The 13,033-nt window shown below is 43.8% G+C and overlaps 1 protein-coding gene across 11 annotated transcripts in view; it reads right to left on the bottom strand.

The window, feature by feature from the left end:
• PCSK6 (proprotein convertase subtilisin/kexin type 6) overlaps positions 1-13,033 on the bottom strand; it is a 154,321-nt gene that overhangs the window by 76,334 nt on the left and 64,954 nt on the right. For 9 of the 11 annotated variants that reach the window (XR_004002337.1, XM_030577701.1, XM_030577707.1 and 6 more), the window contains one exon: positions 11,343-11,447. Coding sequence is in view for 7 of the 11 variants with exons in the window: in XM_030577700.1 (XP_030433560.1) it covers positions 11,343-11,447 (105 nt within the window). In the remaining 4 variants the exon portion in view is untranslated. Of the gene's footprint in view, positions 1-4,872; positions 4,913-10,133; positions 10,193-11,342; positions 11,448-13,033 lie in introns of those variants that run through there. The other 2 variants (XM_030577708.1, XM_030577709.1) reach the window with 2 other exon arrangements.

Genomic DNA, 13,033 nt, shown 5'->3' with positions numbered 1-13,033 from the left:
ATCTCCCTCTGATGACTTTTTAAGGTTTTCACTGAAAAACCAAAACCGATATTTATTATTATTTTACAGCTGAAAATGGAGAAGTTTTAGCTAGTTGGGCAAAAAAATTCAGTTAAATAAAAAAAAATTTGCCTGATCAGCTAAAATTTGTATAACTTTGCTTGCCAAAAAGCAATTTTTTTGTACATTTCCAGTTGCCCAGAACAACAATATCTGGGGTTCGGGTTTGATTAATTTTTAAACAAAATATTTCATTAAAAAATTGACAAAATGAAAACAATTCTCATTTTAACTGAAAATTTTCCACAAGGAAAACAACTTCTATACCAGCTCTGTAGAAGATGCTAGACTGTTCATTTACATAGTGTTATTATTATATTATATTATTATTATTATTATTATTATTATTATTGGGGGGGGAATAGCTCAGTGGTTTGAGCATTGGCCTGCTAAACCCAGGGTTATGAGTTCAGTCCTTGAGGGGCCCACTTAGGGATCTAGGGAAAAATCAGCACTTGGTCCTGCTAGCAAAGGCAAGGGGCTGGACTCAATGACCCTTGGGGGTCCCTTCCAGTTCAATGAGATAGGTATATCTCAATATATTAGTATTGCAACATTTACTGCATGTTTTAAAGTATTTCACTTGTAATTATTGGAAGTAAAAATCTATATTCAGACTGACTGTTTTGTTGGACATGACCAGTGCTAAAAGATGATACTGGCAAATTAAGCCTCCAAATTTTGTGCTGTATTATCTAAAAATGGAGTGTGCTCATCAGAGTGCTCGTTTGGTCACATTATGAATGAGAGGTCATAGAGCTATAAAACTAATTTCAGCATTCCCAGGAGCCAGGGTTATTAGCCATGTACATTGGGAAACAATAGATTATTTCCTGCTTTTCCAAGTGTCACTGATTTACACTAGTTTGCCAAATGTCAGTATAACACCAAGAGCCCTTACGCCACTGTCACAGCGCGCATCACTCACTGCCAGACTGGCCACTCCTTCTGGTTGTTCTGGGGATTAGCTCAAGACCAACACCCCCATCCATGATCTGCACCCCATCACTCCTTCTCTTCAGTCTACCTGCAACCCCTCTGGCAGCATCAAGAATCACAGCATCCTCGTCATGGCTCAGCCCTTCAGCCATGTCACTATCCACATTCCCCTCTTCTTGGACAGCGTGGGGCAGATGCCACATCACAGGTATTTATAGGTTAAGTAGGTCATCATTTATTCTCACTTCTCTTACCTAGACCCTGAATTTCTCACAAGAAAACCAGCAGCTCATCCCCACTTCTCAGGAAAGTAGTAATAGCAGAGCCTGGAGGCAGGACTCATCACTAAGGGAAGATCTTACTGCTTTTGGTAGAGTTACTACAGTACATTTACAGTACTCATTGTCATGTGATCTGAGTACAGGGCTGCATGTCAGAAACTACCTGGCTTAATTCTGGTTCCAGCCCCAGCTGTGCAGCAGCTAACTCACCTGACAGTCATCGCATAGATTCTGCCACTCTCTGATCCCAAAGACACAAGCTCCTTATATCTCTTTTTTTAAACTAAAGTTTAGCCACAGGAAACAAGTTATAAATTACTACATTTTTCAGAACCCTAAATGATCTGTCACTACCCCAAGTTTTTAAAAGTCCCACTCCAGTCCTCAGATTTCCTAGCTGGGTCTGTATTCTTTATCTGTTGTTCCAGGAGACAGTGGAGCATTGAGATGCTCCACCTGCAAACAGGTTGTCGTGGAAAATTCTCCATTTGGGAGGAAAATATCCCAGGCTGCCTCCAAAAGCCCTTGGCCTGAAATCTGGCAATAAGTGCCTGTTCTGTGTTGTAGCATTCGGATCTGGAGTTTTCCCTCCTCCATCTGCCAGTGCCTTTTCCCTCCTTAGTTTCGGCATTTCAGTATTGGTTCTTGGTCTCCTGCACCAGAGGATGTAGCTATAATTACACCACCAGACCCTCGCTGATAGCCCTGTTACACACAGGACTATCACAACACCAACTTTTTAAAAGGACCTTTGACGTCTAACAGTAAAGTGGATGCCAACATTCCCTCCCCACCACCCCCAGATAAATGGACTGGTGCCTTCTTTTCCCATTGAATATCTAGCAACTCGGATGGATTTTGCACAGCTCTGATTCTTTAGTAGCTCAGTCTTTTGCTGCACCCCTGTATTTCTTCTCAACACTCATAACTCTAGGTCAGCTTCCTATATTTGCTATATCTGGTGCCTTCCCCCAAGGCTTTAGCATCTTCCTATAAAAGTTGCTCCAGTTTAACTAAGGCCTGGTTAACTGGTTGTTAAATGGACACCCTTCATTCAATTTAAAAACCTGGCTTGTATCAATTTAGTTGATGTGGATTTAATCTAAACTGATATAAACTGGGTTTAACAAGGAGCATCATCAGTTTAAACTGATGTAAGAACTGATTTTAGTTAAATTAGTGACAACTGTTGTGCTGAGTCAAGCCCTAACATTGTATATCACAAGCAAACCAGGAATCCGTCATAATGCCGTTTGCTTCAATGGTAGTTTGTGTCATTTGACTAGATGAGGATAGTCTGAGATTGGCATAGTTAAGAGTTGTGGTCTTTTGTTAAATTTACATTGCTTTCACATAGATACCTACTCACTGGAAAAAAGGTTTCCCCCAAATGAGAGCAGAACTTTAAAAAGAGGACATTAAATAAAGGCTGAATGGAATGTTCACAACAACATTCGAAAGTCCCTATTCTATGATGCAATCAGGCTCTGCTCAATTCTACCCCAGCTGTCTGTGCAAATTCTGACTCACAACACCAGGGGCAGAACAGAGGGAGCCTAGGACAGTAGATCAGCAGACTGGACTTCTTGCAGGGAAACTGTAGTGTAGTAACAGATCATCACCATGGCCAATCCCAAAGGGACACCTGGCCTCCTTGCAGATCGAGCCCCATCCAGACTGATCACGAGGTAGGTTCTTAAGGTGATCAAAATGGATGTTCAGCCTATGTCTATCACTGATGATTGTACTGTGCTACCAAAGCTTTTGGTGACCACATGCTCGCTGACCGTGTAGCGGCATTCCTCAGCAAAAGTACTTCTGAATGCTTTAGTCTTCCAGCCTAATCATCCATTGGTACCAATAAAGCCACCAAACCCAAACCAGAGCTGATGGATGGGTTCAGGGACTAATATCCTCATTGCTGATCTTGTCCTGCCACTTAATATGGAGTGGTGACAAAGACAACACGGGGCAGATGCCACAGACCCAAACCATTCACAGTCATGGAGCTGCTACAAAAAGGGGAACAAGCTTTTCTACATTAAAAAAAATACATTCAGATTGTATGTATTTTTAGTAAATATTAATTTAGCCACTTAAGGTATTTTTTTTAACAAAATCTGCATGTGGGATGCAAATTCTCAGCACAGCAAAAAAACAAACATTTGAATGGCTATTCAGTGTTTAACACACAGTTCCAGGACAAGCGCAGGCATCTAGACTTTGGCTGCTGTTCTCCTCTGCTGCTGTATTTTCATTTTAAATATGTTTTATTCTTGAAGTTTCAGTCTCCAAACATTAATTGTGCTTGCCCACAGATGAAGCACTAATTTGTTCGTGTGTGCAAGAGAGACAGCCTCCCCCGCATTAAAAGCAATGCCCTTCCCCGTTCATTTAGCGTCCATGCTGACAGGCCAAGCCAAGGCCAGGAGTGAGAAGCTCTACATCTGCCAAATCAGAATTTCCTCAAATTATCTTCTACAGTAGGGAGCATGGTGTTGAAGTCTGCTCCTCGAGGATCATGGAGTGAGCCTGGCTCTCCTTCAAGTGTCCTTAGAGAGTCTACACTATCCCAGATGTGCTGTGTGTAGCACCTGTGCAACTCCCATAAGGCTATAGAAGGCTAAGTGCAAAGTTACTACACTCTCAAGCTTTTGGAATAGTTTTAGAATTAAACTCGATGATACTGTGTCAAACCATACTTTGGCCCAGTCTGAAAGCTGAGTGCTTCAGAATATTTTCCTCAATTAAAAAAAGTTCTTTTAGAAGCAGCAGCCAGCACGGCATGTTTCTTATTCCATCAGCTCAATTGTTCTGCGCTTTTAATCTGCCAACACTCTGAGCAGATCAAAGTGGGACCTAACATTTATTTATTATGGGTAAATTGGTCAGACTGACCATCACAAAGAACTTCACTTGCTGAAAGCAGGTTCTTTAGATTCCTGTGGAGGTGGAAGTCCTCCCAAGTGAATATGATCCAGTTATTTAACAGAGTGACTTTGCAGACCAAGATTAATTTGATTTTTACATCCCGTAGCTGTAGCCTATACAAATCCCAGATTAAAATTCAACTTCAGACAGACAAGTTTGCTTGGAGGTGGCCAGTACCAGGAATTAGAACAATTACTTAAATCACAGTTTAAAGTTCCTGTCCCCTAAAATTATACAGCTATAACTTTTCTTGAATTAATCTCATCTTTTGAAATCCTGAGACTTCTGAAGATGCCCTGTCCTCCTTTTTGACTGTGTATGCAAGAGACCGCACACGTGGAATGGGGTAACTCACTCATCGCTCAGGGAAGGTTAGCTTGGGTGAGAATTTCCCTAGAAGGAAAAAATGCAGCCAAAATTCCAAAGGGAGATTAGATGAGGAAATAGGAGTAGGATACCGCAGCAAGAAGAGAACTGCAGTATCGGCCTTCAAGACAGATGTCTGTGTGCTGTGCACTCCCCTTGCCCTTATGTTAAAGTCTGTGCTCACTGTGAAAAAGTCCTGATTTACAGAGGGTGGCTGCTCAGTGCTTTGTGTAAAATCAGGCCCCTTTAAAAGAGCTGAGCGCTGAAAAATTAAGGGTTCAGAATCACTAGTCACCTTTGAAAATCTTGGCCCATTTCTCGCTCCTGTATTCGGGCACAGAGCCGCCCTACACAGAGCCACCCCAGAGCTCCAGTTCCATCAGGCAGATGTGGTTGCAATGAAGTTCCATTTTGTAATATAGATGGATGCATCCAAAGGTTTCACATGGTGAGAATCCTGCCTACATTAACAAAGAAATGTCAGCAGCTAAATGAAAGGGTTAGTAAGTTCGTTTTCCTTTACAGCTCTGTTGGGCTGGCAGATAAGTCAGCCACAGACCTTCTCTCTGGGGAGAGATATAAACCAGTGGTTCTCAGGCTGAGTTGGGACCCCAAAGTGGATCCCAGCCCTGGCTTTGGCCCTGGGTGGTGGGGCTCAGGTTACAGGCCCCCCACTTGGGTCTGAAAGCCCTTGCTCCTCCCCATCCAGGCCAGCAGGGCTCGGGTGGGCTCAGGCTTCAGTCCCCCCTCCTGGGGTCATGTAGTAATTTTTGTTGTCAGAAGCAGTGGCGGCTCCACGCACCAGCGCTCCAAGCGCGTGCCTGGGGCAGCAAGCCACGGGGGACGCCCTGCCGGTCCCTGCGAGGGTGGCAGTCAGGCAGCCTTCCGGGGCTTGCCTGTGGGAGGTCCCTGGTCCCGCAGATTCGGTGGCAATTCGGCAGCGGGTATGCTGAAGCCGCAGGACTGGGGACCTCCCACAGGCGCACCACCAAAGGCAGACTGCCTGCCATGCCTGGGCAGCAAAAAAAGCTAGAGCCGCCCCTGGTCAGAAGGGGGTCACAGTGCAATGAAGTTTGAGACCCCCAATCTAGACTAAGGAATGAGCTGGAGGAGCAGATAGGGTGGGAATTACAGTTTTAGTTCCTTTAAAAAAAAAAAGTCATCTACCTGTTTATATTTATCTTGTCTATATAGGTTGGAAGCTCTTTGGGGGCAGGGACTGTCTTTTACTATGTGTCTATACAGTGCCTAGCATGCTGTGGCCCCAACCCTGACTGGGGCCAGTAGATGTGTGTGGGTTTTTTGTTGTTGTTGTTTTAAAACAGTAGCATTACAAAATGAAGCATGGCTGTAACCATGTCAGGACCAGCTATTTCATAACTATCACAGGCACAACAACTGTAGTAGAGCAGGATTTGAGATAGTTTTAACTTGATTTAATCCCAGTTTGAGCTAAGCATACAATTGCATATATTAAGTGAGTCGATGACACTCCTCAGACCCTGTTACTCAAACATGGTTGTGTCCACACAGTTTCTCCCCCTCCAATCCAAACCCCCACCAGAAAATCATGTCTGTCTACTCACTCCTGCTGCACAACCTAAATGAGTTTGTAGCTGTGAATTCTGGACAGCCATCCCATAATCCTTAGCAGGTGGTAGAGTGCCCAGAGGACATGACTACAGAGCAGCAGCATGTGGCAGAATGCACTCAGATGCTCTACCAGACAGACAGCTGAGAGGAGAAAAACACTGGCCAACTCTGTTACAGCGCACGTCCACACTACAAAACAGTGCTACAACCTAGTTGCCAGAAAGCACCCATCTGCCAGCCTAGGCCAATAGGAAGAGAGACCCAGGTTCAGCTGGCATAGTTACCAGCCATATCTTAACCCTGCTCTGTGTTAGCACAAAGCATGTTTAGGGCCAACCCTGACCCTCACCTGGTTACAAACCTCATGAAAAGTTGGGAGTGCAGGCCGGTCTAAGTCAGCTAGTGTGGACTGGGCCAAGAGTGTTAACAATTGATACTGACCTACTTTGTAAAGCGCATGAGTAATATTGGCACCACCCACATCCCAGCAATAGGCTTCAGGTGACCATTTTGACAGGAAAGTCCCATCTACAGTGGGAAACAGACCCATTGCCTAACTGGCTGTCAGCAACAGATGCCCCTGAACTAGTACTGAACACACTAACTGCTGGTGTGGACGGGACAAAGCCTGTGTTCGGTGTTAGTCAATACACAGCAGTAATGGGCCAATTTCCTACTGTAGCAAAGACCTAGAACAACTCTGACCAACCCTTTAGCTTGGCTGCTTCAGGCCTTGTCTTTGTGAAATCAAAAAGGTGATTTAACTCAAGGCAGGTAACTCCGCACTATCCTAGCAATAGGAAGGCAGTTTGTAGTGCTCACATGAGTTAAAACCTTTATCTTGAGTGACCTAACTTGAGTTAAGAATTCACCTTTTTCTGATATGACAACAAGGCCTCAGGCAGACATGTGATCTCCATTAACGCTTAGCCAATAAGGGTAGGGAAGGCCAGATTCCGACAACGACCCAGAACAGCCCTAAAGAAATGTATTTGGGCTAAGAGATTTTGGTGAAGAAAGCCATCCCCCCAGGTAGTTACTTTGGTGAGGGAAGACCCACCTTTCCTTCTGGTTGCATCATTTGTAATAACGATGAGAGGATTTCAAATTCCAACAACCATAAAGGCATTTTTATCCAATAGAGAACATCTAGCGTCTACACTAGCGTCTTCCCTTCAGATCCCCCACCAATGGTAGCAGTGGTGGGAATACGACTGTAGACCAGCTGCTAGTCTATGCCAGCACTCCCACTGCGGCTGACTAAGGAAAGGAGCTGCCATGGTGCTAGCATGTGGGGAGGGCAGCATGGTCTAGTGAGGACACTGAGCTAGGAGTCAGGAGAACAGAGCTCTGCTCCTGACCTTCACTCAGTTGTTCCCATCTCCCCACCTACTCTTTTTTGTCTTAAGATTGTAAGGTCTTTGGGGCAGGGACTGTTTCCTACTATGCCATAGCAAAGTGCCTAATACAATGTAGCCCCAGCTGGGACCTCAAGATGCTGCTGTCATGCAAACAAATAATGGTGTAAATAAAACAGCTGAATGGATGACAGCAAACAGATAAAGCATCTGCAGACAGCTGAATTCTTTAGTTCTTTAGGACTTCTGCGTTTGTTTCCATCTTTGCTATTTCATTCAAGCTGTTGCAAATTTTTCTGTTTGTTTCTGTATGCTTTGCAGTAATACAACTTCATAATATTTACCATTTTATGATTACTAATTATGCACCATTCAAACTGCCAACGCACTTCCAAATGATTTGCAAATGGATGGGAGGAAAAAAAAAAAAAAAGGCAAATAATGGATCTTGAATTCAAGGTAATAACAAATGCCTGTAAACCTACATTAATTTAACTGACTGTCAATCAGTAGAGCTAGGTAAGCAATATTAATAGACTAAAAGCTAATTGATTTGAACTAAACTAGGCTAATTTAGAAGGGAGGTATTTCAATTGCAGATCTGAATTCATAATATGTTCAGATGCCTGTATACATCCCCCAGGGCTATAAAGTTTAATTAGAACACTTGGAAACAATCAGTCAATTGTATCTTATTTCCAGCAATAGTTGGAATGTTCAGATTGTTCATTTTTCCTTTCTGTTGGCAACACTGTTTATGACAACAGTCTATGTGCGAATGTTACCAATAGTTTGTTGGAGGTTCCGTTTATATATTTAACTGTAAATCCCTTTTAATAGCAGTTTAACTAGTAATAGTTGCTCCTCCATGTAGGTCTTACAAGGAAACAACAATATAATTTGTTATCCTGAGTCAACAGGAAAGTCTTAATAATAACATTATACTTTGTCCATTAATATCTTTTACCTGAGGATTTCAAAGAGTTTTACATAACTTAATGAAGCCTTTCAATGTGCTAATGAAGTAGGTAAGCTTTGTAGCTATTTTTCATAGATATAAACTGAGGCACAGATAGGTTAAGTGACTTGTCCAAGGCCATAGAGCAAATCAGATCAGTGGCACAGCTGGGAAAAAGAGACCAAGGGTCCCAATTCTCTCTCCTCTGTACAATACAAAACAACATTCCCCCCCACACCTCACCTACAGGGCCTAAGAAGTGGAGCATATTGCTTCAGTAGCATGTCACCTCCAGCAGGCATACTGGCTTTGCCACAGATACTCAACCTTTACATGAAGGCCCAGTACATCATGGATACCTGTCTTTCCATTAAGATATATTATACCTTGATAACTGCTTCTAATTCTAATACTGAAAGACAGTCCATCTTACTAAGATGGAGGTCAGTGCATGTATACAAATTAATGAAGTAAATAAGATGCATCGAATGTACACATTTAACAGATTTTCCCCTCTAAATGCAAGAGTAAAAATAGGTCATTTACACCAATCTGCCCTACCTTAGGCCAGATGTTCAGTCAGTTTATATGGTCATAGCTCCATTGAAGTAAAAGGAGTTTTCCTGGTTTACACAAGATGAGAATCTGTCCCTCTGCTGTATAAACCAGCATAGCGTCAGTCCCAGAAGGCCTGCTCCAAAACCCATTGAAGTCGGTAAGGAAACTCCCACTGCCTTCAGTGCACTGTGGATCAGGACCCGAGTGATAACTCTTGCTTTTCACACTGGGTTTTGCCTGATGTCAGGTTTAAAAAAAAAAAAAAACAAAAAACCACCCACATACCATTAAGTAGGGTTACCTAGGGGTTAGGGTTAACAACTGTGAAAAACAGGATGGGGGTGGGAGCCTATATAAGAAAAAGTCCAAAAAAATGGCACTGTACCTTTAAAAAAAATGGGACATCTGGTCACCCTACCATTATGCACCAACTAGGATCTGCCATTGCTCTCTTTAGCTTACTTGAAACAGAACACACTCTATCGAGGAGCAGTCTTCTCATTCTGTGCTCAGTGCTGGAGTCCAGGGAAACAAAAGTTCCCACAAACTTCTGTCAACTCCAATACATACAGGAATCTCTGCTGGAGTATTAGATTTTTTTAAGAATGGCATCAGATATCTATTAAGAGCAACCATGTTTATTTCAGCTTTTAATACAAAAATTTAGAAAAAAACATGAATTCTCTTTATATTTTTGCACAGACTAATGCAAGGTTTATAAAAGTTGGTAGGAGAAAAGAATAGCATCAGAAGCAAAAAAAATGTAACTTTCCAACTACACCCCACCACTGCCATAGATTTCATTTGTTCTGAATTTTTAATTTCTTGAACACTGACTTCTGGCAATTCAACCATGATAGAAATCTCTTAGGCTGCTCTAGAACAGAGCAACATATGCTTGTAGTCAAAGATTTCATACATAGCAACCATTAAGACAGCAAACGTTATGACAACTAAATCAACACTCACAGCATACAATGCAATTTCTGTATTGGAAAGTTTCCTTAACCGTTTTTAAAAAAAAATTTCCTTAAGGCAGATGTTAATATTTAGTCACTTGTAAGTATTTTCAATCACTGATAAACATACCCTGCTTGTCAAATGATTCACCAATTACAGAGCATGTGGTATCAAGGATAACATGCTGGATTTACAATATGTCTGTAATCACGCTCAATTGTATGCTGCAAATAAAGAAACCAGGCTCTTTAAGACAAACCATTCAAATACAAGCTTCGCATCAGAGCATACCAAAGATCTTTATCATCGAGAACCAAACAGTTACAAGGCCACTCGTTGCGCTATATACACCATCGTACAGATATATTTAACTAGAATGAGAAATATATGACAGTGTTTAGGCCTTGTGGCAGAACTCCCCCACATCCTCTGTGGAATCAGGCTTTTATAGAATGCTGCTTTTGTTTGCGGGCATAGTGGAGGGACTGAAGAGAAAATTGTGAAGAGATGGATACAAAGAAGGTGATCATTGAGAGTGTAGAGCATTTGCAATGTATTTAGCATGGGACAAAGACCGAGCACAAGGATAGTTTTGCAAAAGTTCATGTTACTTCCACAACTGTCTTACGGCACTAAATACTAATCTGTACAATGTGTCCTCAAGGCTGCAGGGCATGTGCCATCGAACCCCTTCTGATTCAGAGGACATAGTCACACTGTGTTCTGACAAGATGTTCACAGATTTAATGGTTCTTGCATAAGCACCTCTAAAGTTTTTCATAATAAAAAACCCTACAAGTACATAATGCAGAGTGTAGCCATTTGTATGGAAACACATCCAACTGACCTAAGAAATACACAGACGAATGTCACACGCTCCAGCAGGTGGATAGGAAAGGGTGGTGAAGAGGGGCACAGACACGAGATGATCCATCGGGGCACTGATGAACTTGGGGCCGTACCATCTGGTTTTAGACCCAAAGGGGGATGCTCCTTACCCCAAGCCAGCCCAATAAACACAAAAGGGAGAGGGGAGGCAGAATTAACAAGAGGTCTCTAAAACAAACAATACACAATCAAGGGCCTGGACTTGGGATATTTTCTGGGGGGAGGGAAAGAAGCCATAAGGCATCCTTACCTCTCTGCAGCAGCTTGCCCAACAAACCTGAGGGACTCCCTATGACAATGCACAGGCCGTGCTGCTGCTTGTTTCAGTGTTGTCTTGTGCTCGGGGCCTTGTACATCACCTCCCACCTATGGGGTGAGAAGGGGAGGAGGATGCAGGAGTCCATGGCAGCTTGGCTCCTGAGGGGGCAGTGTTGCCAACAGGGGCCATACCTTGGGATCCATCCGGAGAAAGTTGTGCCGGCCTCGACTGCTGAGTGTCGAGCGCCTTATCGTCCTGCTGTGGTGAAAGTGGTAATAGTTCTCCAAGTTCCCAATCTGTGCAAAACAAAACAAAAAACAAAAAATCAACACGCACAGTGAGTTAGGGATGGAGAAATCTTCCACCCACACACAGCTTGAGATGCTCAGCTTTTCTTGTGACTTCCCATACCCAACGATCCCTGGCAGCCAGAGAGGCTGATTTGCGGACTTCCCCCACCCAGCCACAAAGAGAACCGTGTCACCCAGCTGAGAATCTGTACGGGTCTATGAAGCAGCTGAGCCCGCTCCCACTGCAGTCTTGGGCTCTTGAGGAAGCCACGCTGTCACTTTGCCATTGGTTTCTGTGGTAGCAGCATCGGGCCTATAATTAAGGATCCCAGAAGCTCAGAAATGGCAGTAACTCTAGCATGTCTTCAAAGAAAAAAAAAAAACCCACACCAGACTCTCCCCAGAAAAAAATGGCAGAGGACACAAAGCAAAGCAAATCGATGAGAGCAATGCACCAAAGCCATTAATACTGCATCAGCCATCTATCCACCTCGCAAAATAACAGTTCACATAGTCCTGACTTCACTATAGACAGCTACCAGCTGTCAGCAAGGAAGCCAGCTGTGTGATGCTAGGGAAGGGTCCAGGAGTTCCCGTAAAGAAAGTAAGGGACCACCAGCTGCCATGTCAGGAATGAGCCTTCAAAGGCAGCTGCTACACCAAAGGCAGAAAAACTTTGCCACAAAAATTGCCACAAAGCCGCAGCGCATATTGTGGTGATGAGGGAAAAAAGCTTCCTCAGGAACAAGTTACAGTGACTGCAAATGCTGTGCAATAGCCTGCTGCTTTGGAGTCTCCTGAAGCGGGCTAAGTGCTAGGGAATGGTAGGTTCTCCCACCCCCACCCCACCCTCCATTCTTGTTTTAAAAAAAAATAGACTTTAAACACCTTCCAAGACAAACAAACACAGGGCTGAGCTCTAAGCCACATGAAATAAGAATGGAGCGGGATGAGAGGGGGACAGAGAGGCATACAACTGCACCTTGTTAAAATAAAATTTAGCCTGCACGTCTTTAAATTAAATTACCCCCTTTTAATAATTAAAAGCAGTCATGCATATTGGCAGAGCCATCAGGCAAAGCTGGTTTGGAAAGTGGCTGCACTGGACTAGAGTAGCAGTGTGATGGCGGGGTGGGGGGAGACTAGGCCTTTGCTGGAGGCCTCAGTGTCCTGCCACTCCTATCCCACGAAAGGAGCAGTAGAGGAGTCCTCCAAGCAGCCAGAGAGACTGCAGGAGAAGCAGCCAATCAGGGCCCAGAAGGACCATATAAAAGGAGCTGCAAAGCTAGAGACAGGCAGTTCCTTGCTGGGGCTAGAGGAGTGCAGTGGTGCTCCTGGCTGGCTAAAGGGAACTGCAGTACCCTGGACAGCTCAGTGCTGACAGGGACTGGGGGCTCAAGGAAGAGCTCTGGCTGGCTGCTGGGTCTGAACTCAAATGAGCCCCTGAGATAAGGGTGATGCTTTGGCAAAGGATGGGACCATGGGGAAGTAGCCCAGGGATTGAAAGCAGTGTAGTTAAAGGGACATGGTGGCATATGGCTGCTATTCCTAGGGTTCCTGGGCTGTGACTGGGAGTAGTGGGAGGGTCTGGG

This window comes from Gopherus evgoodei, chromosome 10, assembly GCF_007399415.2.
Source record: "Gopherus evgoodei ecotype Sinaloan lineage chromosome 10, rGopEvg1_v1.p, whole genome shotgun sequence".
Taxonomy (NCBI): domain Eukaryota; kingdom Metazoa; phylum Chordata; order Testudines; family Testudinidae; genus Gopherus; species Gopherus evgoodei.
Note: the sequence above shows the minus strand (reverse complement) of the source record. Positions and strands in the feature narration are given on the sequence as shown.